General features: G+C 37.3%; 4 protein-coding genes across 8 annotated transcripts; 1 reads left to right on the forward strand and 3 right to left on the reverse strand.

Moving 5' to 3' along the window:
* The first annotated feature begins 14 nt into the window (after positions 1-14).
* nfrkb (nuclear factor related to kappaB binding protein) lies at positions 15-11,566 on the forward strand. 4 transcript variants are annotated; one of them, XM_027157217.2, is made up of 26 exons: positions 15-171; positions 656-792; positions 1,754-1,955; positions 2,434-2,561; positions 2,663-2,834; positions 3,206-3,310; positions 3,559-3,632; positions 3,716-3,800; positions 3,898-4,072; positions 4,158-4,269; positions 4,556-4,676; positions 4,776-4,853; positions 4,983-5,062; positions 5,172-5,218; positions 5,335-5,395; positions 5,517-5,691; positions 6,319-6,425; positions 6,504-6,627; positions 6,795-6,874; positions 7,211-7,422; positions 8,093-8,372; positions 9,006-9,215; positions 9,336-10,076; positions 10,464-10,570; positions 10,855-10,990; positions 11,106-11,566. In XM_027157217.2, exons 2-26 carry the CDS (start codon positions 667-669, stop codon positions 11,232-11,234), a joined length of 3,867 nt encoding a protein of 1,288 aa, XP_027013018.1. In that variant the 5' UTR covers positions 15-171; positions 656-666; the 3' UTR covers positions 11,235-11,566. The 4 variants fall into 4 exon arrangements, with proteins under 4 accessions (XP_027013018.1, XP_027013030.1, XP_027013023.1 ...); XM_027157229.2 differs by having other exon boundaries at positions 9,336-10,061; XM_027157222.2 differs by having other exon boundaries at positions 7,214-7,422.
* A 474-nt stretch (positions 11,567-12,040) lies between these two features.
* On the reverse strand, positions 12,041-16,802 carry tmem45b (transmembrane protein 45B). The gene is made up of 6 exons (XM_027157887.2): positions 16,647-16,802; positions 14,549-14,779; positions 14,251-14,454; positions 13,420-13,604; positions 13,148-13,290; positions 12,041-12,855 (listed from the first exon to the last, which is right to left on the reverse strand). The coding sequence occupies exons 2-6, from the start codon at positions 14,736-14,738 to the stop codon at positions 12,738-12,740; spliced, it is 840 nt and encodes a 279-aa protein (XP_027013688.1). The 5' UTR covers positions 14,739-14,779; positions 16,647-16,802; the 3' UTR covers positions 12,041-12,737.
* A 1,946-nt stretch (positions 16,803-18,748) lies between these two features.
* Positions 18,749-25,793, reverse strand: gng8 (guanine nucleotide binding protein (G protein), gamma 8). Of its 2 annotated transcripts, XM_027158126.2 has the most exons (4): positions 25,670-25,793; positions 25,261-25,317; positions 21,237-21,377; positions 18,749-20,122 (listed from the first exon to the last, which is right to left on the reverse strand). In XM_027158126.2, exons 3-4 carry the CDS (start codon positions 21,318-21,320, stop codon positions 19,994-19,996), a joined length of 213 nt encoding a protein of 70 aa, XP_027013927.1. In that variant the 5' UTR covers positions 21,321-21,377; positions 25,261-25,317; positions 25,670-25,793; the 3' UTR covers positions 18,749-19,993. The 2 variants fall into 2 exon arrangements, with proteins under 2 accessions (XP_027013927.1, XP_027013918.1); XM_027158117.2 differs by lacking the exons at positions 25,261-25,317; positions 25,670-25,793 and adding an exon at positions 22,259-23,148 and having other exon boundaries at positions 18,750-20,122.
* On the reverse strand, positions 23,283-23,874 carry LOC113650047 (syncollin). Its single transcript, XM_027158083.2, has one exon. It carries the CDS (start codon positions 23,846-23,848, stop codon positions 23,453-23,455), a length of 396 nt encoding a protein of 131 aa, XP_027013884.2. The 5' UTR covers positions 23,849-23,874; the 3' UTR covers positions 23,283-23,452.

Genomic DNA, 25,793 nt, shown 5'->3' on the forward strand with positions numbered 1-25,793 from the left:
AGGTCGGAACCATTTAGAAGAAGAACCGGAAACGCAGAACGGTGCAGCGGTGTTATTGTTCCTACCCGTCTTTCATAATGCTAATTCGTTGTTTGGCTAGCTAGCTAGCTAACTAACCTAGCTAGCTGTCATCCTGTTTTATTATTTTTCTTTTAAGTTAATTTACATGTGGTAAGTTGTTTTATTTCGAATATAAAGTGGGCAAAATAAATAATTTATTCGACTTTGTTTCAAGTTGTTTCTGAAAACAAAAAGCTAACTAAACGAAGAAGCCAGCAATGAGCTAAATGAGCATAAATAAGCTAAATGAGCTTAAGTAAGATAAATGAGCTTAAATAAACTAAATGAACTTAAATAAACTAAATGAGCTTAAATAAGATAAATGAGCTTAAATAAGCTAAATAATATTAGTTACAGACGTCAGAAACAGACAAAGCTCAAAGGTGTAAGTATAAAGTATAATGTAAAGTTGAGCTTTTAACTGCTGTAAATATGATTGGATTTGCTTGCTTTCTAGCTTGCTTACTTAAATATATTTGCAAGAATAATTAATATGAGTCATAATTCATTGGCATACTATCTATCAGACATCTACACCTTTTCAAGCTAACTTTCCCAAAGATAAAGAATCTCGCACTGTCTTTTTCCATGTAAGGTTTCTGACAGATGGATTCTTTAGATCATATGCTAACAGACCCCTTAGACTCAGGGATGGACTACGATCGCTGTGTGATGGAGGAGTGCATGTTGGGAAACTGCAGAGTCCGGATACCAGAAGATTTTCTAGAAGATGTGAGTGCCAACATACTCTGGATTTTTTTTATTTATTTATTTTTTTTTAATATTTGAGATGCATGGATTCTAAATACAATAAATAGACACAATAGTTATATGATTTTGTACATATTAGGTTCTGTGTTCACTCATATATTATCACTGTCCTGCCTGCTAACATTATACAATCATGGCATTAATGAAAACCTCATGAGAGTCTTGCATATTAACCTCATTGCAGTCTTCATTGCTGTCAAAGACATTTGTGGAAGGATTCCTGCATTACTACAGTGGGATTTCACCGTTTTGATCACCTCTATCTGAAGGAACTGATCCATCAGTGCTTTAGTCCTTTAGGCTGTCCATCTCTCTGACTTCATCTGTACACTCTTCTCAATCAGACCAGCTTCTAAAGCTTCACTTTTCATGCTAATATAGTCATCAGTAGCATCCTGCTCATCATCATGTAGATTTCTGTCTAGAACTCTCTGCAACTCTATCATATAGCTATACTGCATTCTGGAGCTTTGACTCTGGTGTTTTCTGTCTCTGCTTGGAAAATGGAGTGATAAAATAAGTTAGTGCTCTTTTGTTTTTGCAAAGTATCAACAAACCTTGATCGGTATCCAGTATGTTTGAAATTCTTGACATTTTTATTAAATACTATTGTACATGTTCTAGCAATGTCATGCTGTAAATCATCTATATATAAACATATTAAGATCAGAATCAATATCACATCACACCTATTTTTAAAATGAACATTATTTAAAATGATTTTAATAATATTTAATGTTTTCTGTAAAAGTATATATTAGTGCATTGATTTAGACAGTATGTTGTATATGAAATCCAATCAACTATTGAGCCAACATTTCAGGCCAATGTCATCACAAATATTCAATTTCATTGAACTGTGTGTGTATATATATATATTTTTTAAAGAGATGTGTTTGTGTTATATTGTGTGTCTGAGCAGCCTGAGATTTTCTTCTCTGTGATGAGTGAAAGCACCTGGTCTGAGGTTCTGACTGATGCCCAGAGACAACATCTCCGCCAGCTCCTACCACACTTTCCAGAAAATAACAGTTTAGAGCAGGACAGGGTCATTAGTGACCTCTTCAAAGGCCAGAACTTCTGCTTTGGAAACCCTCTGCAGCTTGCCCAGAAGCTATTTAGAGGTACTTCTCTTCCACAATCCCACTGATAGATACAGCTATTATAGGGTTTAGCTTTTATGGAGTATAGTTCAGTTTAGCTCACTATCCACAGGGTTGTTTGTTTCTCCCATGATAATACTTACTCTTTCACAATAGCTGAGGTTGCTACCACTAATTACTGTTAATCTTTTTCACACATTCTCAGTTGACTTGGATGGAAAAGGACAAAAACCAGCAACTGTAATTCTAAACATTAGATGTATGCAAAAGTAGCAGTATGAAGCCAGGGGATTTTTTATCCTAATTGTATTGTTTAGTAGTTATACAATTTTAATAGATTGTACTAGATCCATTTTAATATATATATATATATATTTTTTTTTTGCACACTAATTCAAAAATGAGTAAAATGATCTTAGAGTCCTGTTCCCTTGAATGGACATAAATTATTGCATGTGCACATTTCATATAAAGTAAGTCATAACATCTGCATCTTTAGATGGCTACTTTAACCCAGAAGTGGTCAAGTACAGACAGCTCTGTGCAAAGTCCCAGAAAAAGCGTCAAATCTACTGTCTCCAGCAGTACTACCACAAACTGCTCAAGCAGATCCTCGTCTCCAGAAAGGTATTAAACAAGCTGACGATCGAATAATCTATTTAAATGAAATTAATTTGAAATGAATATTTCTTCTTCTGTTGTGTGATGATTTATTTATTCCTGGGTAGGAGTTATTGGACATGGCTGTTCGCAGTGGGCCAGAGCTGGCTGTGAAAAGACGTTACCCCCCTCCTTCTCACAGAGAGGAGCGAGAGCAGCATGTGAAGCGTAGAGTGAGACGTATACTGCAGGAGGTGAAGACTGAGTGTGGGGACAGCAATGTGTCCTCTGATGAAGATGGTGAGTCTGGTGAAATGTAATCTATAATTTGTCTTTGCTCCATGCAGGACTCTGATTGTTCATTTATCACTGAGGTTATCAGCTTAGACAGAAACTATTTCATAAATCATAACACATTAAATGAATCAGAACTCTCATCAAAGGAAATTTTAGAACACTTAGAAGAACTGGAATGCTAGGAATAATCAGAAGCAGAACCAGTTGGACAATATAAATTCAGGTGATTTAAAAGAATTGTTAGAAGAATTTGAACACTTAGAAATTGTGAGTATACTTACAACAAAACTAAGCATTACAACACTCATTTTAAGAATTAGACCATTCATAATAACAATTAGAACACATTTTAAAGATTTCTTTCATGTTTTTAGACACGTCGTCTTGGCTGTCAACGCCTCCGTCCCCATCTTCGCCGACCCCTACAGTATCTCTCAGGGTTCTGCCCAGTCTCTTCACCCAGGACATGAAAACTATAGGTTAGTGTTGTATTTTATGTTGCATTATCTATTTCTATCTCATATCAATGCTGGCAGATTTGAGATTACTGGCAGATTGTAAAAAAATATATATATATGTATGTGTGTGTGTGTGTGTGTGTGTGTGTGTGTGTGTGTGTGTGTATGTATGTATATATATATATATATATATATATATATATATATATATATATATATATCCATATATGTGTGTGTGAATGTTTGTTTGTTTTAATGTTTTAATTCAGATAAGCCAGAGCTAGGAGAGAAGGACTTGAAGGCCATGCTGAGAAGACACAGAGAGAAGAGGAAAAGACAACCAGTGAGTTGATTCAAACTTTCTGCTATAATGGCTATAATACATTGTCTGAAATGTTTTGTTATTTCCATTGTCTAAATATTTAGGATCATCCTGACTTCATGACATCAGACTTGCACCTTGGTGACATCATGTCACGAGTAAATATCAGCAGAAAAGGATCCAATATGGGTGAGATATATGAGCTGTTTGTACATCACATTTTCCTAATCTCATTGATCGAGGTGGTTTCTGTAATGCTATCGTGTGTTATTTCTTATTTACATAGCTTTAATTGACTTGGCCTTGTCCAAGAAGGAGATGAGGGAAGAGAAAAGGAAGAAGAAGTTGCGACCTATTAAAACCGAATCCGATGACGGCTGTGAGGGTCAGACACCTGCGGCCTCGTTGTCTGCCACCATTAGCGAAAGCACACCTGCTCTCTTGCAGAGCGTTAAGGAAGAGTAAGCATGTCCTCCAACACACACAGAGTTTACCAGAGTTCACCTGAGTTTACAGACTGATTAATGTGTTTTCTGTTCACGACAGAGCTATGGAGGAGTCCCAGAACAGCCCTGACACTGTGGAGGGAATAGCCATTAGTTTCTTTCATCTGCTGGAAGACATCCTTAGACAGGAGAATCTGGCATCTTCTTCACTGGTATATTCAGCAAAAATGCTTTGAGGAACTACTGCTGTTGTATATACATTTACAATACAGGATGAAAAAAGTCAGGCATTACTTTCTGGGCATGTAGTATAATTAACTGAATTCTCAAGTGGTTAGTCTGATCTGTCTGATTGTCCTCTATATCCAAGAGTTTTAACAAAGCAATACTAATGAGAAATCGTACCATGTATGCTATTATTGACTCATTATTCACAGTGTATACCTGACAGCCATGTTATGTTGGGTAAGACACATGCTTCGATGTCCTGTCTTGCAGATTGAGGAGAAAGTACAACAGTGGCAGGCCTCTACTGCTAGTGCGCTCAACCCCTGGTTCTCCATGGCCCCCTGTTGGTCAGACCTAACTATACCCGCTCTACACTTCTTAGCTGGGGAGAGTAAGTACAAGTTCACACAGTAGATTGTTTTTCTGAGCTGTCCATTCATGAGATGTTGGTTAGCAGTTTCTCCCTCCCCTCTTTCTGGATCTCCTACAGCTGGCTCTATGGCTCTACCTAGTGGCTTCACTCCATATGTGGAATTCAGAGAGCTTACCCAGCAGTGGAAATGGATTGGTAAAATGATTTTTCTCTTGTTTCCTTTTCATTCCAACCACTAAAAAGTTTCATCGTTTCAAAAAGTTTAGTTTTTGAAAAACAAAAAAAAGGTTTTACTTTTGTGTACTTTTGTTCTCATCGTTTCAGGACTTATTCAAGATAGTGAAAAGGATCTCAATGCTCTTTGCATACTTTGGTTGGAGTCAAAGGACCAGGCTGTAGTCAAGGTATCTTTATGTGAAGTGCCAGCACTTTTGGCACTCATATACTATATACATGCTTTTTCCATTGGTTAGCAGGGTTTTATTGGTTACTGATGATTTACTTTTTTAATAGCAAGAAGGAGAAGAAGCAGCAGAACTGACTCCTCCAGCTCCCAGAGTGTGAGTGATTATTATTCTGTCTTCTAGAGTTCTTGTGTTGAAATAAAAAATAAAAAAAACCTTTCATTAGCTTTTTTGTGCTGCATTTTTTAATGGCTGCTCTGCTCTTATGCTAGATGGACTGATTATGTAGTGAGGCCCAGCACAGGAGAGGAGCGGCATGTTTTTCAAGAGCAGGTATGTACTGAGGTGTGATTTAGCTGCTGCTTATTCAAGGTGTGGTTCTGCAAAATGTTTGATGTATTTTATACAATTGAATAGTTTGGAATATGACTCTTGGCTCATGTGTCTGACACAGGAGCAGCAACGCTACGACCAGCCTCACAAAGCCTTCACATTCCGCATGCATGGCTTTGAGTCTGTGGTTGGACCAGTCAAGGGAGTTTTTGATAAGGAGACGTCCCTGAACAAAGCTCGTGAGCACTCACTGCTGCGTTCTGATCGTCCAGCCTATGTCACCATTCTCTCACTGGGTAATATGGCTTAAAAACTGTACACTGATTTTGTTAAAAAAAATGTAGTCACCAGTAAATATCATACCATAATTACTGAGTGTATTGTGGGAAATTCCAATACCATCTCCAGGTTTTTTTGTATAGTAGCTAAAAGGCTTAGAATAGAGATAAACCAAAACTGCACTAGACAAATGAAATCGACCGATGATTCATTCTAGACTCTCAGCAAAGAATGGTGGTGATAAACATTCTGCCAAATTTTCAAAAAAGGCAAAATCCTAACCAATTTTTAAAAGGTTCCTTGATACTCTACATGATACTCTAAATTTCATCTGTGTTGTCTGTCTTCATCATGTGAACACCCCAAAATCAGTAATTGCCTTCTAAATTATGCTGATATGATGGACAGATCATGATATAGATCCACTTTTCTTGCATACATATGGTCATGGTATGCACTGTACATGCTTGCATAAATGCCCCGGTTCTTAATTTCAGATTTTCATTAGCCAGACTTCTAGTAATGTAAAAGCTGCATTGTGCTGACCAGCTTTGTGTAATGCTTGCCTGATGGTTCATTTAATCAGATTAAAAAATGCTTCAAGTTCATTGTTTATGTTGACCTTGACTCTTCTGTGTTTTTAGTGCGGGACGCAGCTGCCAGACTGCCCAATGGTGAAGGCACCCGTGCTGAGATCTGCGAGCTACTAAAAGACTCCCAGTTCTTGGCTCCGGATGTCACCAGTGCACAGGTTTGAAGCCCACACCACACTGCTCCATGGCGTATTATACCTCGAGGTATAAATGATCCAATTTTATGCTTCATACAGGTGAACACAGTTGTTAGCGGTGCTCTCGACCGCTTGCACTATGAGAAGGACCCATGCGTGAAATACGACATTGGCCGTAAGCTTTGGATCTACCTACACAGGGACCGGAGTCAGGAGGAGTTTGGTAATGCTTTAAAAACAAATTGCAGAAACCTGCACTGCACTGAGAGCAATACATCCTTTAATGTTTCCCAGATTCCCAACATCACAGCCATGTAGCTAGAATATGTGTTACTGGCCTGTTATGGTTCATGAGCTTATTGCTGATGATGAGTAACTGTTTCTGTCCAGAGAGGATCCACCAAGCTCAAGCGGCTGCGGCCAAAGCACGAAAAGCTCTGCAGCAGAAACCCAAACCAACCCCCAAGCCTGTAAGACCTACTGCACACCAACACAGTTACAGTTACACAAAATGCATTATTTCAGCTCTGAGAAACTCTGTGCTTCATCTTTGAACCTTTTGTCCAGTTTAGAAATCCTTTGACCGAAACATAACTTGTATTCTATCAGTCACCAGTAAGGAGAGTGTTTTTTGTAGTCTTATTAATTAGTCTATAAAATACTAAGGTATGTGATTTAAACTCATGCATTTTTTGTACTATGCAGTGAAACACTGGTTAAATTGATTGTTTGTGCTGTAAGTTGGGTGTGAAATATGTGATTAGATTTCTACCAAATTTATGTATTGTTCTATTTTTATGTATCAGAAGTCTGGAAACAAGGAAGCAGCTGTGAAAAACAGTGCTACAGAAGGCCAGAGCTCAGCGCCGGAAGGGGTTTCTATACCCAATGTCAGCTTACCTCAACCCCCCAGCACACCAACACCAAGCACCCCAGGCACACCAAAGTCTCCACTTCCCCCTACTGTGTCTACACCAACCAAAGCAGGCATGCCAGATCCAGTCAAAACCAGTCCTAGGTGACTAATGCTTACAAATATCTTACTAAATATGATTTTCTAAATGGTTTTAGTTTGAAAGCAGCACACCAAACTTTACTTCCTTCTCTTTTGAAACAAAATTCTATTTTATGCATCTACTGTTCTCAGGCTATTTCCAAAATAAAGACTTGACCGCTTTCCCTGTACCAAGTTAAGAATATTTATTCAGAATTCACTTATAAATATATGGATGCAGTGAAGGGCAGATGTTAAAATTTGCCAAAAGACATTTTAGAATACAAAACTAAAACATTTACCATTTAACAATGAAGGACAATAAAGACACATTTTTTTTAATAAGTCGGTAAGTTAGATTTGTGTGCTGTATTTGTTGGAGTATTATTACTTTATTTGTATTAGTGCAGCTGGTGGATTGTGGTTTAGTATGGGTTTGCATAGGCTGGAAGGTGTTTGGCTCTAAACTAAAGGAGTAATGACTAACTTGGCAAACATGAGTGTTATTATTCTTATTATCAGTGTTACTGAGCAGAGAGCCAAGCATGTGCCACATTGGTCATTGTCCATCTAGCTCATCCACACGTACCTCTCTCTCAGCGCAGCTCCACTTTAAACCACACCCCCGTCTGCTATAAGCCCGTTAATGTGCAGAGATAAAAGTGTGTTGATTGTTTGCACATGCTCTCCGCAGTGTCCTGCTGGTGTCTCCTCCCTCCATGCCTCAGCTGGGCACTTTGCTGTCTGCTGCTCAGGTTGCTCCTCAGGTCTCCCAGCAGGCCTCAGTGCAGCCTGCAACTCGAGTTGTTGCTCATTCAGCTTCAACAGGGTCTCTGCCGCAGGTGCGTTTAGTCACTACCCAGCCAGGCCTCCCTGCTGCTTCTGCGGGCCAGGCAGCCACACTGATCCACCACCAGACCCCCCACCATATCAGACTGCCTGTCAGTGTAGCCCACACTAAGGGCATTGCCCAGGTAAGATCACCACTTAAGTTAAACTGTGGTTTCGTCATATTAGGAATGTTGTAATTGTTCAACATCATATCTAAACTCACTTCATTGTTCACTACAGGGGTTGCAAATTCAGTTTGACTTACAATATGGGCATCACAATTTTTAATGGATTCTATTTTAAACAAACTTTAAATGAAATGAATTAAAAACAAACATTATGCATTTTTGCATGAAAAAAAAATTAATATATACATAAGTCATGCAAGCTACACACATGGTTGAATACTGTAAACTAAATCTACTAAAGGTTCGCCATATATTAAAAATACATGTACATCCATAGCTCAAAATAAATGCACATCATATTCACATGTATCACAGTCAAGATGTATCTTTTTCCCTCCATACAGTGGTATTCAACTAAAATATGTAATGGCCCACTTACATAAAATTGGTAGCTAAATGTAATGTGCAATGATGGTGTACTGTACAAGTAATAATATCTAAGGAAAAAAATTTAAAAATATGTTCAAAATAGTCAGATACAAAAGCATTTTGTAGAACCCATCCTGAGAATATGCCAGTGTGTTAAAATGACCTTTTTCTTATGAGACTCATTATGGTTGTATATGATGATTTTTTTCATATGTGTAGGCTATGGTGACTCTGCCTTTGAGGAGCCAGTCCACGGGAAGTCCTATCCAGGTTCAGGCTTCAAGAGGTCAAACTGGCATATCTGTGCCAGGCCTGGCTTCTGCTGTTGCTGTCAGTAAAGCTCAGAGCAGTTCCCCAGGAAGCCCTGCTACCAACACCCCATCTCCTGCAGTGCTGCAAGGGGTCAGCAGCCAGAACATCATCAAACAGGTACAAACTCCAGCTCAAATGAGCGTGAGCATTGAGCTATCTCTTTAATGTAGATAAATATATTTTATTGTGTGCATTTATATGTATAAAATCACTTCTAATAAAACACAAAACCTCCAGGTTGCTATTACCGGTCAACTTGGTGTGAAAGCCCAGAACACTACAGGCATTCCACTGACTACCACCAACCTTCGAATTCAGGGAAAAGATGTGCTGCGCCTGCCACCCTCTTCAATCACCACAGACGCTAAAGGACAGACGGTATTGCGTATTACCCCAGATATGATGGCTACACTCAAACTCACCCCTGACATGCTGGCCAGCGCCAGCGGCACCAGTGCTAAAGGTATTTCTGCCACCTTGCATGTGACCCCACAGCAAGCCCCACCTACTGTTTCATCCAGCCCTTCCCCCACAGCCACTGCTGAGGCCCTTAATGCCAAAGCATCCTCTTCCCTGCCAGCGCCAGGCACTGCTACCCTGGTAAAGGCCACATGTGATACCGCTATCCGCCTCATGCCCGCCCTGGCCGTCACCATGGCAGACCCCAAAGCCCGCACCTTCTCTACGGTCACCTCCTCAGACTCAAAAGCTGGTGGGACCACCATTCGCATTGTGCCCAGCCTGGGAGTGATACCTCAGAAACAGGGTCAGACAGTTCCAGTCACCACCACCAACAGTGCCAAGCTTGGCACTGCTTCTTCAGGGGCAGCCACAGTTACCATAGCAACAAGTGGAATGGCAGGGGCCAAAGGGGTGACTTTGGGCACTCCTGCTATGGGTTCGTCACTTTCTCTAGGCACTGCTGCAGCCACAGTGAGACAAGTGCCTGTCACTGCTACAGTGGTGAGCACACAACCAGTAAGCATTTGCATTTCCTTTACATTTACGTCAGTTGGCTGATGTTTCCAAAGTGACTTACATCTGAGCAGCTTTGCTCAGGGACAAACAATGACAATATAGTTGCATATATTTAGTTTTCTTTTAATTGCATGATTAAGAGCAGACCTAGAGAAACCTTTGAAGGACTAATTTGGGGGAAATTGAAATGTTCCCAAGAAGGTTTGTGCTGTCGAAAATTAGCTTCAATCTTGCACTTAAGCTGCAAGGCAAATGATACTAATAACTGAGGAATGCTTGTAGTTTTTAGTGTATTATTGTATAATTATTTAGTCTTGCTGTATGCACAGTGTTTCAGTAGCTGTAGGCATTTCATTCTTGTTACTAACTGTCTCTTTACCTCCTCAGGGGAAGTTACCTGCAAGAATCACAGTGCCTTTGTCTGTTCTTAGTCAACCTCTGAAGAGCAAAAGTGTAGTCACTACACCAATACTGAAAGGAAACCTCAGTACTAAGTGAGTTTTTTTTTCTCCAAATCTCTACGTTATTATATTGCAGTATAATAGATGTACAACAATAATGTATTAAAACCAGAACATAAATTTAAAGACAGCACTGTAGTATGCTGGCACACCTTGGGCTCAAGTTGTTAGTGTGACTGTTTTGTTTAAATGAAAATGGAGAGAACAGTATAATTATCTTGCTCTTGTGTTTTTAAATGTTTTTATTTTAAATGCAGCTTAATGTTACCATAGCTGTTTGTCTGTCTGATTCTAACCTCCTTGTGTTCTGTATGCAGTATCAGTAATCTTGGAAGGAATATTATTCTGACCAGCATGCCAGCAGGCACCAAGCTCATCGCCGGGAACAAGCCTGTCAGCTTCGTTACAGCTCAGCAGCTACAGCAGCTGCAGCAACAGGGCCAGGCCACACAGGTCTGCCTCTTTACAATAAACCCACAATACTCCCACATCCACTGTTTTGTAATATGTGAGTTTTCCTAATGAGCTAAAATATTTTAAGTGAATTTCCACCCCACCTCTCTTACAGGTTCGTATTCAGACTGTCCCAGCACAGCAACTTCAGCAGCACGCAGCATCCAGCTCCCCTAAATCTACAGTGTCCACTGTGGTGGTGTCCACTGCCCCCTCAGCCAAAACAACTCCTGATCCACAGTAATGTCCATCATCTGAAATCAGAGTGGAAACTATTCGGTGGAAAGCCAGTGTTTGCCTGAGCTCTGGAAGGTCTGAAATACCATGTTTGTGAGTCCCATGTTGGGTGAAAAGATAGATGACCACCACAAATATTAATTTACCTTGAACCACAACCCTTTATGAAGTAAAGAGACATCCTGTTTTGTGATCTGAATGGCTTCCTTCTTATATGTTGTGTATACAGTGTCAGTCATCGTGTTTAATATTTGTTTCCTGTTTACTAAAAAAAGATTTTATTGTTGTGAAATTTGGATTCTATCATCTTAAATAAATAATGTCCTTTATTTGGTTTAACATTTCTACAATGCTGAAACTTTGTTCAGTTTGCCAATAAAATTATAACTATGTTAAATTATAATGAATTAACCTAAGCTCAAAAAACCATGGTGATATTTTCTACTATATACATATAGTATTACTGTTTTTATGCATGTTTTGCATTTAACAGGAAGATACCAAGACTTCCTTACTTTGCCTTTTTGATAATTTGATCCTTATCTGGACTACAGGTCTGTTTATTTTTAGTCATACGATTATACAGAACACACTTAATAGTAATAGTAGCAATGTTTCTTATTATACACTGCATTAAGCTTAAGGACAATACATGAAGGAATCAATCCTAATGTCTTACATGTTCTCACACATCAATTACATACTCATGGGAGAAACATGTTTGCCTCATTTGCTGCAGATGTAACTATTTTAGAAGCCTGATGTGAAATCAGCCTAAAATACTGAATAGAAAACAAAGCACTTTACCACCACTTTTAGAAAAAAGTACTTTATTCACAGGTTCAATGAAACTCACTGACAAAATTATACTTTGTTTTGCAAACTGTAATTAATGTAGATTACTGACATTGTTCTCACTTTACAGTCAAAACACATTATTGGCTCATGATGTTTAAATTGTTCAGAAAGAACATTTATACTATTTGGTTACAATTGGGTAAAGCATTAATCTATTTCTAATTAGTTATGTGTTAGGGATTTGTTTCTATGTATTTTTGCTGTATTTTAGTGCAGCGGTTCTCTTTTTTTTTTTTTTTTTACAATGGTGGAAATCACAACCCAACATTTTCAAATGTATTACAATAAGTATTGAGTTTTTGATATTTCAAGAAAATTTCACTGACTAGCTTGTCAGTGGAATTGAATGGGTTTAATCTTTAATCTTAATCTTTAAAGTCAAACTATAAATAACTGGACATTAAAGCTAAGAAATGAAATTAAATCTATAAATCAACTGCTTTTCTGCTTGAGGATATTGCAGACAGGCACATGCATTGGCACAAACGCATTTGCAAGCGGGATTAGTTTAAAAAGACCTACAGGAGCAGGCGGGATTGGTCAGAAATTCTGAAGGAGCAGAATTGGTGAGAATACCTGTGGGAGTGTAAGTCCTACTCACATCTCTATTGTACCCATCAGCTAAAATCTTCATATGCTAGTTACCAGAAGTCTATTCTTCATCTGATTCCTGGAGCAAAGCCTTCTGGGAACTGGAGTCTGAATGAGTGGTTTTCCTGAGGCTGAATTCTAAATCTGCCGTCTGCTTCCATCCATGCCTGTTTGTGATACTGGAATATGACAGAAAAAGTATTTATTCCTTTTATTTATACAGGTTAATGATTTACATCTTTGATTCCCAATCTTCCTCTGCTTAACATCCTTTAGTGTTTTGGTGACTCTGACACCAGATCTAATCAAACAGCTTATTAACCTGACATTCCTGAAAAACGGACATGGGTTTGTTTTAGAGAAAAGTGCATAGGTCACATTGGAAAGTCGCATTAATAATCAATCAAGCTCTTTGCACAGCATCGCTTTACATAATGATTTGAGACAGATTTAAGAATGATTTTCACTCACCACCACACTGTGCTGTAGTTCATGCCCACAATCAACAAAGCTACTGCGTAATGCCAACAGAAGCACATAGTAATAAACATGATGTTGCCATGGTCTTCCTCATTCCACTCTTCTCCATTTAGAGGATACAAGACAAAACCGATCTGATGTAGGAAAAAACTGTTAGTTAAAAGGTATTAAACTACATTTTTATTACTCAGGGGTCCTCTATTTAACTCCATTGGCCCACAAGGTAAAATAAAGAGTGAGGTAACTTTTGATGTTGATTTTACCTGATAAAACCAGGTGCCTTGCAGAATACCCAGGCTGCTCCTGAACACCTCAAGAAGAGCATTATCCCGCAGGAAGGCCTCGAGCATAGTGCTCGCTGCCCCACCAAATACAGCCACTAGGAGCAACGAGTGAATGTGCTGGTCCAGAGCAGGCCGATTATGTACGTGGAAATAGAAAAGGAACCCTGGATGAGAGAGAGTTTTACAGTTTACATTCATGACTGATGAAGAATATAACCAGTCTAGGTAAGAACATCTATCACAATCACTAAGCATATTCACATATGACCACAATTTTAAATCAGCTTTATGTAGATACTGATGACTTCTTTTTTTTTTATCAATTTCATTGACCGTGGCTAATTGTCTAGGTACAGTAGTATCGTTGGCTGGGGTTGCAGATTTCAACAAAATTAAGCAAAAATATTTGCACTCACCTTTGTTTGTGGAATTTTATTAGTTCTGTTTATTTGCTTTAAAGCAAGATCTTGATAGCCAACTGTGCATTTTGAGACTAATCTAGATTTGATATCCCTGACATTAAATGTCCAATCTGCTCCCCCAAACCCCACACCATTGTTCCTTCAGAACACCATGCATCATGGGGAAGTCCTGAACCCAACCCACTATTAGTTTTGCAGCACTTCCTATTTCTGACTACTTCTCTACTCCAATAATATCTCTATAAATGTTAGTATATTGCACTAAGTATAATATATAGAGAAGTGAGCAAATCAATGAAACATCAGCTTAATATCTGTCAAATAGCAATTAAGAACTTTGGTAGACAAAGACAGATAGGGGAGGAGGGGATTGTTAGACAAGTTGTACCTTCTACAAAAAGAGCGAGTGAGAGTCCAAGTCGGTCAAGGCCAGCTGGAACAGGAAGTGAGGACATGGAAAGAACATCTGCAATGCCTGAGATACCAAAGAAGAGGTACATGGTGCTGTGTTGCCAGTTCATAAGTTTCACCCATTCCCCATTATAAAGATGAGCATGAGGTCCGTCAGGTACAAACTGCTCAGCCATGATGCCTGGAACAAGAGTAAATGACAAAAACATTATCTAATTTTTTTCTAAATAAACAACAAAATACATCATATTAGTAAGTGTGATTTCATCTCTCACCAACAAAAGCAAAGAAGATCTTTGCACTCCCCTCAATGAGGTCTATTCTGTTAAAGAACAGAGGTAGATTTTGCCTTGTCCCATGTTGTTTATTCTTCCAGCTGTGTCGCAATGGATATTTCAGAGACCACCAGAAACCAAAAAGACAGAAGAAAGTGCCAGGCAGTGCATGGCCTTTAAAGTTAGCCATCTTTTACAATCCGCTTCTGATCCTTTCTTCAGCACAAAACACTACACAAAAGCCGAATAAAGAAAAACATTTATGGAAGTCAGTCTTTTATGTAAGATTAATATACCTATCTATTTTTAGACTGTTTAAAAATATTTGAATAGATTTTTAAATAATATGTATAATTTAATTCAAATTTAGCCCACATTCTCTAAAATAAAAGGATAATTGTAATCCAATTGAAATGACTGCTAATTTCTCCAATCTTTTAATTACATCAAATAAGGTCCTCAAAATATTTATCATATGACAACTTACTTTATGATAGATTTTTATTAATTTATCAACCATATCGTTAAATTAAGAACATCTTGTTTATATTCTCTGGTTTTCTTTACCAGTCTGAATAAAAAGCACATGATCTTATCAACAACTTTGCACCAGTTCATTCATCTGCTAATGTTTTGGAAACAGTACAGAGTCAAAAAATTGTAAAGAGCCAGGACACCTGCTTTATCTGGGCCATTTTACCTGACTTCATCTAATTCAAGAAAGATTTGCCAGGATTTATTTATTTTGTTTTATCCTACTGGTTTCTATATTATCTAAACATCACGAGATGGTGGTCATTCAATTCAATTCAATTCAAGTTTATTTGTATAGCGCTTTTTACAATAGACATTGTCTCAAAGCAGCTTTACAGAACATAAACATAGAGCAGATGGTAAACATAATTAATGATAAAGGAATTAACGAATAATAAAAGAAATAAGAATTAACAGAATAAAAATATAGATGAATATATCATATAGATGAATTCATCCATCATTTAGTGGAAAACTTCATTACAGTAATCAATGACCAGGTGGTTTGATGCCACTATAAACAGTCTCACCGGATGACTTTTCTTGTTTTTCCTCTCTTGAAGTAAATGAAATAATGCGGTTTGAAAGTAACCAGAAAGCGCAATCACTTTTCTGTCAAATTTTCACGTGGCAAAAAACTTAGGGACTGAAACATGAGACTCTGAACTTAATTAAACAAATATCCCTGAACAGAACGCTTCACTCAAATCACAAGCCGTTGATTATATGTTGCTTTGATTGTTATATAACAAAAGCTTTTGTGTATTATAATGTGGCATGTCACCAGTAAGTCTCTGTTGAGTTGTTTCTATAGGAACATACCTATATATATTTTTTTTAGTTTTATAAGGAATTTAAGTGGAATTGTTTATATATATATATATATATATAAACAATATATATATATATATATATATATATATATATATATATATATATATATATATATATATATATATATATATATATACAGTCGTATGCAAAACAAAAGGAACAAAAGTTTCATTTATAAATATTTGGGTGTTTGGATCAGCAATTTCATTTTGAGCTCATTAAGCCTTTACATCCCACACTTTTTTTTTTTTTTTTTTTTGAGTATGTTGCTTGATTAGTTTTATGATGAAGATTGGATTTAGACAGAAACTGTATTCTAAACTCTGCGCCCTTGCGCACTGCCCTAACCGCAGAGCTCCAGCAACACCACCATACACTTTCCCTCTGATTGTTTTAAGATCGTTGATGACTTGTTAGAGCTGTTCGCTGGAACCTGTTTTCTGTATAACCTACTTAATGTTTTGTTAAAACAAAGCAAACAGATTCCTGTTCCCAAACCGACGCGACAAGTTTAGCGAAACCGATTTGTTGTTACTGCGCGGTCCGAGTCCTGGACTCGTGCTAACAATCCTCACTAACTGAGTATTGACTCAATAACTAAACCCATCCTTTGAACAATTGGAACCTAGTGATAACAGAATCACGTGTTTTGTATCAGCTTATATTTCAATTCAATATTTTAATATCAAATCATTTCATCAAAAAGTAATACAAAAAAATTATTACATACCTGTGTGTGTGTCGATACTAGAGTTACCTGTGGACCTCGCTCCTGTATGTGCGCGTGCGTGCGTGCGTGCGTGGGTTGGGATGGAAACCAGCAGAATTACCTGTCTACCTGTTTACTCACCCCGCCCTCTCTGTTCCTTGGCCACTTCCCACAGAGATGAACAAACTCCTACTCGATACATTTGTGATACTTTTGCTTCTTGATTCTTCAGACAAAATTGACATGGGAAAACTCTCTTCAATAAATAAACACGTTAAATCAGGTTTCCACGAGCCATTAATGTGAGTAAAATAAGATCCTGTGAAAATGTTTCATTTCACCAGACGTGATCATATGGGGAAAACGGTGAACGCTTTATATGTGAAAAATGAACATGTTAAAAATAAATGAATCATGTGCAATTTGCAGTACACACTCATTGGTTAATTGGTCATTTTGATCAGCCAATCATGTAGCAGCAGCGCAATGCATAAAATCATGAAGACACTGGAGAAAAATTTGATTTAATTATCATATCAAACATCAGAATGTGGAAAAATGTATTCCGAGTGACTCGTGATTCTTGGTGGGCTGAATGGAGTATTTCAGAAACTACTGTTCCCATGGGATGTAGTTAAGGTGTTGGACTACTGATCAAAAGGTCATGGGTTTGAATCCCAGGTCCACCAAGCTGCCACTGCTGGGCCCCTGAGCAAGGCTCAATCTCTGAGAGAAAAAAAAAAAGTAAGTCACTCTGGATCAGAGTTTCTGCTAAATGCCGTAAATGTAACACACAACATAAATGCCTTGATGATGAGAGAGTTCAGCAGAGAACAGCTGGAAGACTGTCGGTAACTGAAACTTTACAGATTGGGTGAATTAAATGCATCTCAGCATAATGAAAAAAAATGTCCAAAGCTTACATGGTGGGCAACAATTGCAGAGGACCACATCAGGTTCCACTCCTCTAAGACAAGAACTGGAATCTGGAGCTACAGTGGGTACATTCATTCATCTTCTACCGCTTATCCGAACTTCTCGGGTCACGGGGAGCCTGTCCATCTCAGGCGTCATCGGGCATCAAGGCAGGATACACCCTGGACAGAGTGCCAACCCATCGCTGGGCACACACACTCCGGACAATTTTCCAGAGATGCCAATCAACCTACCATGCATGTCTTTGGACCGGGGGAGGAAACCGAAGTACCCGGAGGAAACCCCCGAGGCACGGGGAGAACATGCAAACTCCACACACGGCGGAGGCGGGAATCGAACCCCCAACCCTGGAGGTGTGAGGCGAACGCGCTAACCACTAAGCCACTAAGCCACCATGCCCCCCCCCCCCCACAGTGGGTACATGTTCATGTTCATGCAAATTGGATGGGTGAAAAAATAAACTGGCCTTTTTCAACTCTTTATCTATCCAGCCATCCTCATGTGTATTCTAAAATAATGTCTAAAATAATGTTTGTTACACTTTACTAATTCCTTGTGAAAGCATTGTGTCAGTTTCCGGTATCTCTTGAGACATAAACAATAGAGTACCATGTTTTTGTGTGCAAAACATTTAGCATATTTCATTTTAAATAACATTTTACTGGATTCCATTTGTTTCTTAAAATACATATAGGACTAGTTGCTTGTGTTTGTTATATTCCACACTGATGTAACACCACATGAAAGTTTGGCATATCAGAAATACACATTTGACTTTAATTTCATTGTTAAGGATGCATAAAGAGCTGAGAAAAAGAAAGTAAAACTAACCCTCTGTGGCAGAAATGTGATCTGAACAGTGTACAGCCACTTAGGTTTGCATTGCAAAAAAGATATTTACCATGTTTCAACTGGCTTCCTGTTACAAGTGTGCATAGTAAACATTACTGAATGTGATATTGAATATATTCATACTAAATATTCCACTCTTTTAAAAACATAGTAAGAAATAGTCAGTTACAGATAAGTTACATTTTTGAAATATGAAATATTTATGAAATTTATGAAATATGAAATATTTATGGCTTTTTATTTGGAATAAAATCAAGATCTAGCTGGAAAATGCATTATTCTAATTAGGCACCTGACATACAGTATACACTAACACTGTCTAATAGCAAATATTAGACAAAGCTCAGCTTACAGTTACTTCCAGATGTACAGTAACTGCTGGACTAAACAAGTACAGTATCTTCAATAAAGTTCCATTACTGAGAGTGTGAATGAAATCCTTAAATACAAAGAATTAATGAATTGATTGAGGACACTTGGTTAATTTTCTCTTATTTAATTGCCAGTAGTGGGAAAACTGTAATAAAATGTCCAGTGTGTATTTTTTCTTAATATTGCTTAATATTACAGGGGCAATGTTTTAGTCGTCTATACAAACTGTGCATTAAAATGAATAGATTCACAGATTCTACTTCAGTACAGATTTACACATAGTAACATGCAGGGTGAGTTTATGAAACAGTATCTTTTGTATGTCTCTTCAGAGCATGGTTGCTGAGTGGGTGAGGCTGTTGTGTTTCAGGTTAATATGTAAACCATCTTCACGGAAGTGAACAGACATGACCTGCCTCAATGAGCAGAGACAAAGGGAACTTTGCTCCTGAATTCAAAATGCATTTTTAATTGAGCCACACAAAAGTAAGCCTTAGCGTCACCTTAATGTAAAATGAATCGGATCCATTAGCCAATCCACAGCTCAGAGCACAGATCTAAGATAACATCTTCCATTTCCATGTAATAACAAGAACTGACAAGCCTCAGAAAAAAACGGATTGACATTTATAGTATTTGTGTCACCTTGGATCTTTGTTGTGACTGTGACTGAGGCTTTTTCATACCTTATAAATGAAAATGCAGAGGTGAAAAATACAGTAAGCATGAGGGCGTCTTCAGTGTAGTCACTCGTCATTTTAAAAGAATGCTGAATCATTTAGGAGTGACAGAATGACAGCAGCGTTCACAGAAATATGGCAAAACATCACATGAAGAGTCACACGATAAACGTGAAATTCAGACAATATTATAAAAGATTTTTTTAGACATGTAGACTATTTTTAGTCTAGATGATTTGGTGCATTATCACATACACTTTGTGTCATTTTCTAGAATTCACATGTACCAAAACTTGAAAAGCTTATGATCGCATGTGAAACATATGTGATGTTTCTGTAAGTAGATATACACCAAACAAATTATATACAATAAAATGTTTCCATATATGAATGGTTATATTGAAAATAAAGTTCCACAAAATCTGGAAAAGTCACTATAAAACAAAGCAGAGAAGAGTTTGGGACAGTAATTTTGAATTTCCTAACAAATGAAGCTGATCTAAATGTGTTCACTGAAATAACAAGAAACTACAAAATTGCACAGAAAATCTTCTTCTCTCTGAAGGGGTTTTCAGAGTTGGGCATAGGAGAGACAAGCGGATCTTCTTTGGCGTGAGATTCGCAGTATGACATCAGCTCAGCGGCTGCTTTAGACACCTGAAGAAGGAGATGTAAACTTAGTTGGGCAAATAGATCAAAAGGCCTAAGTGGTCCATTTATTAGATATGCATACCTTGTATCTACACTTATTAACCACTAAAGAGGTACAAATATATACATATATGTCCTATATATGTATGTTCTTGTACCTGATAAATAGTGAATGTAGGAAATGTGAATAAATGGATAATTCTGTACATAAAAAAATAAATTACAATTGACTGTAGCCCAACGTCTGAATACCCTGTTGGTGGAAATGAGTACATTGCTGTACGGGAGTTATTAGGTCTATCATTCTTATCACAGCAGAGACACTAATAGGGTTTGTGTGTGTGTTTGTGTGTGTGTGTGTGTGTGTGTGTGTGTGTGTGTGTGTGTGTGTGTGTGTGTGTGCGTGCGTGCGTGCGTGCGTGTGTGTGTGTGTGTGTGTGTGTGTGTGTGTGTGTGTGCGCACGTGCTGGTATCACTGCAACTAGAGGACTAAAAAAACAACAACAGTATTAAATCCCCAATAACACTGCATCAGACTCATACCAGCACCACACACACATATACACGTATACACACACACACACACACACACACACACACACACACACACACACACACACACACACACACACACACACACACACACACACACACACACACACACACACACACACAGAAATAAACCACCATCAAAATAATATTTGGTAATCCTAGGAGTAGAAGGTTATGAATATGTTTACAAAGCAGCAGGTGAACTTCATAAAACGTCCTTCTGTATTCACTTATTGCATAATAGTGAACAAACCTAAAAAATATGTTTTATATGTTGGACACTTAAGAGAATAACATCCTATACTTATTAAAATACACTACAGAGGTTCATTTTTATCTTTTTGTTATGACTAACTGCTTTAATAACATTTGAGGATGGAATTCTGTAAACTTTTTGAAAACTAGTGAATCATCTCTCAAGAAAGGAACCTGGTTATCTGAGGGCCAATAAGATAACATCCTTTAGGACTTTTAGGCAGAAATGTAAAAAAAAAAAAAAAAAGGATAAACAAGAATAGGAGTAGAGAGATGTCTAGGTGATGACTGTACTATAATATTGGTCTCTCACCATCATTCTGTCGATGTTAACCTCCAGCTTTAACTGTTCCACTGTCTTCCGAGCCTCTGCGATCTTGGCCATGTTGTTGGACATTCTGCTTGGCACACGTCTTAACCAAGATCAATCCTTAGCAGGTGGTTCAGCTTACTCCTATGGTCACAGATTACATGAATATGTTTAAGAATGATTTTAAAAACCCTTAACTTCTCTTTTGATATTTACAGTTTTTGTGATTTGTTCCAGGCTGTATATTGAGCGTGCAATTTAGGAACAGCAAAAATGTATCATATTTCAAAGAAGAGTGCATTTAAACCTTGTCTTTTTTTTAGAGTGCATTGTCTTTTTTTAATTAGGTAAATCAATTTTCACCTGTTGCTTTCTAAATGTTCTTTTTCCCTCCCCTTATTAGAGGCCAGGGTGAGGTGGAGCAGCAGTAATTGTTTTGTTGAGGCCGTCTGGGTCTCAGCTGCTCGTACGCAGCATGAGGCTCAGTGGGAGAACACAGCAGAAGTACAGGCATCCTCATGAGGCTGCCAATAAGCTGCTCGGGGTCCCATGTCTACCACAATTTTCCTTCACTAACCTTTTATATTAATTGTAGCTTAAGCCGTGTTAAATTATTAACACAGTATTGCTGCCTGAGATTTCACTATAAAATCCCACAACTTGGCTTGATGGAATGGGGTGAAATAAATGAAGTGAAATGGAATTAAGGTTTTAACGATTTATTTCAGTAGAAGCACAAATTTAATTCAGCATACCTGACTCTTTTACATACCTTTCTTACTGTTTCATTTTTATAGATAAATGAATAGTCTAAATGTTCTGCATGATCATATATTTAATTATATTCACAATTGAAATATTACAATCCTACACATTTAAATAAGATTTTATATTACATTATTATTATTGTTATCCTTCCTCTTTTATCCCCATTAAAGAATTATGTAAGGTTCAAATTCATATTCGCATATATATATTCTACATTCTGAATGAAGAAGTATTTTAAGGTTTAGAGGCAGACTTACCGCAGAGACGCTCCAAGGCTGTTTAAGATTCTAAATGCAGAGATTGAGTTTTATTGTTGGTTATACGAAGCACACATTACCAATGTTACAGAATCAAATGAGGAGACACTGAGGAGTTAAGTGGGTAGGAGGGATGGGAAAGGTTGCCTCCTCTCATAATTAGCGTTTATTCCTCCCCCCATATCGGGCTGCATAGGTGAGTCCCAGACTTCATGTGGTGTGACCTTCTATTGAGTCTGTCTATCATAGATGGAGGAAAGGAAAATGGAGTGTTCTTATTTTATTAATTCAAGCTTATTAAAAAAAAACAAAATTCAGTTCAATATAAGCTATTGAAATATTCGTTTCTAGTTATGTATCTGCTAGAAACCACTTCACTAGCTGTTACTAAGAGCCTGCGGCTCGCCAGAGTCACCAGAGATACAGTCTGTTTTTCTGCCCCCCCCCTCCAAATATTTACCTGTTACCCAAGACTCAGTAACCCAAGCATGATTTCACTACCTCTCTAATGCTCATAAAACATTTCTTTTAAAATAAACATAAGAGGAAAAAAATCTTCTGCATATCTCTAATAATATAAGTTTTACTGGATCTGAGATTTAGACTAAACCTGTCAGAGAGCTCCTCAGTCATGTGCATGCACACCCCCAAAGGAACTGAAAGTCCTATCTTTTTGTCACTTGTCTCACAGCCTGTCAGCAGTGGGCCTAGAGTTGTGGATATCACAACAGGGGTCTAGATTCCACCTCCGGACTTTAATGTCAGCTGCCTCATTAGCTGTTCTTTTCGTTCATTTATTGGGCTACACTCAGCAAGGTACGCAAGTGTGCTACAGGGAAGTCACACAACTCAGCTTGATCCTTTAGACAAGCCTAGACATCTATGGGTCTTTAAAATACTGGTATATTTTCATAGTAGAATTGTGACGGTTGTAATTTAGCAAGTTTAGTTAGTTCTCCTTTTGATGCTCCTTTTGAAGCTGTCTACTTTTGGAGCCCAAAAAAGCATAATATCAGATTGCAGATGAAACAGATTTAACATTTAATTCGACATAAAAACATTTAAGTATGCACATTTTCATTTGAAAGGTTGCACAATTAATGTATTTTTTGAAATCTTGCACAATTAATAGATATTTTTTTCCATTCAGTGTTTGATTTTCAGTCTCTGTTCTTCTGCTTGCTTCAGAAGCATCTAACATACGCAGTAATAACCAGAGATGTCATTTTCCCAGCTTCCAAACAGGCCCTGCTTCACGTCTTTCAGACGGTATACAATGCCAGAAGAAAACTTCCTCTTGCTTCCATTCTTCTTGCTGCGAGACCACACGGTCAGGGAGCACAGCTTGTTCACCACCAGAGAAGATATGCGGTTGTTCCAGCTCGATGGGATGATAGGAACATCATCATTGGGATAGGCGTCTATGTACTCTCCTCCACAGCTTTGTTCATAGTAGTAGTGGCTGTCTTCATACATGCGAGCACAGATTTTCTTGCCCTCAGCATCTTTCAGGGTGTTCGGTTCTGGGCACTGAGCATCCAGGCCCAGGAAACACAGAGCGCAGAGAAGCAGTGCAAATGCAACCTTCATGGTTTCAGTGTGCTAGGGCAGTAAGTGGATTAATCCAGGCTTATATACACAAAGCTGCCACTCACCAATGGTCAGTGTGTGAATTTCAACAGATGGGGTGGAGGATATTCATGGGAATTTCAACATAATGTTTATGGAAAGTCTTATCCTAACAAAGTGTCTTAAGTACATAGATAAACAGTATTGATTACATTTATTTAAACTGTTATATAAATACTTTCTCACCAAAATTTTTCTTTTCAAGAAATTTTACATTAACATGTGAATAGGATTAGATAACTTTCATATAATGAGTAGACTGAATGCTGATTTATTTTTTTATGTAATCCATTATTCAGGAATGTTTTATGTGTTTTATGCCCAGGGTGTATAGTGGACTCTCTTTACATGTGCAAAGAAGCACAAGAAAGTCTTCAGAACAGACAACTTTGCAGTTTTTTATGTAATATAACAGAATTTATGTTTTTTAGTCTTAGTAACTTTAAAACTTACCAGAGAGACTGCCAAAAGACCTATAGCTTATAAACTCTCATATTCTGCACATGCCTAAGCTATGGGGTAGTGTGGTGTAAAGAATGATTGGCTAAACCGAAAGACTGATGTTTTTGATTGACCTTACAGAGCCTAGACCTAGAAGTGTAATAAAATAGAGTAATAAATACAAGTAAGAGTGTAATAAAAAATAAGTTAAGAGGTTTACAGTCTTTACTTTGGTACACCCATTACAAAGTTGGATATGGTGTAATTTCACATTCAATTTTCTGATACAATTTTTTTTTTTGCATTATAAAATGCCCTTTTAACACTTTAAAGTTTTTGTGTCCATATATATATATATATATATATATATATATATATATATATATATATATATATATATATACATATACACACACACACACATCATATCCAATTTTGTATTGGGTGTACCAAAGTGTGTACACATCTAAACTTATAATTGGGATAGAGATAGATGTATAGTATTTTAGATATTAAGTTAATCTTTTTTAAATTGATTTTAAACTTTAATTTAATATATTCATTTATGTATTTTTATACTTATATTTTCTTCTTCTTCTTCTTCTTCTTCTTCTTATTATTATTATTAATAATATATATTTCTTTCTTTTTTTTCTCTCTCTTCTGTTTCCATAATTCTGTAAAGCTGCTTTAAGACAATGGGAATTTTTAGAAGTGCTATACAATTAAATTGAATTGAATTAAATAATTAATTTTTATTACTCTTAGACTTCTTGGGTAAGTGTCTATCAGTGTAAAACATCTTGACTTGGCAATATTTTCATATTTTCAATATTTCATAGAGACTTGGCAAAAGGTCTCTACATCTAGGTTTGGGCTCTTAAGGTTTGTTCTACATAATTATATACATATATATGTGGAACAAAATTTACCTTGATAAACAGCCATATCTTTTCATATCACTGTAGCCACCGGTCCGGTGTTCTGCACTTTCATAGGAAAGAGAACATTGAACCTTGCACAACCTTCTGAAAGTTCACAGCTGTTTAATGGACTAATATATATATATATATATATATATATATATACGCACATATATATATACTGTATACACATATATATACTGTATACACACACACACACATTATATATATATATTAAGTATAGTGACTATTAAATGTCATTTCTTGTATATAGGGTAACTACTCTTGCTAATATATGTTTTTTGCTGCGTATTAATATTACCACTGATATTATTAATGGTTTTATTCCTTATATCTGTCTTTTCCCCAATTGTTTCCAGAAGTCACGGTAGTATATTTGAGACCATAAGAACCATACCAGAGCACAAATCAATAATCTCAGTCATCAAATGCTCCTGTGACTGAAACACGAGAACTAAACTGTTTTAACAAAAAAACAAACAAAACATAAATCTGACTTCCGTTCGTCGCGTAGGGACATG

This window comes from Tachysurus fulvidraco, chromosome 21 (assembly GCF_022655615.1).
Source record: "Tachysurus fulvidraco isolate hzauxx_2018 chromosome 21, HZAU_PFXX_2.0, whole genome shotgun sequence".
In the NCBI taxonomy this organism is placed as follows: Eukaryota; Metazoa; Chordata; class Actinopteri; order Siluriformes; family Bagridae; genus Tachysurus; species Tachysurus fulvidraco.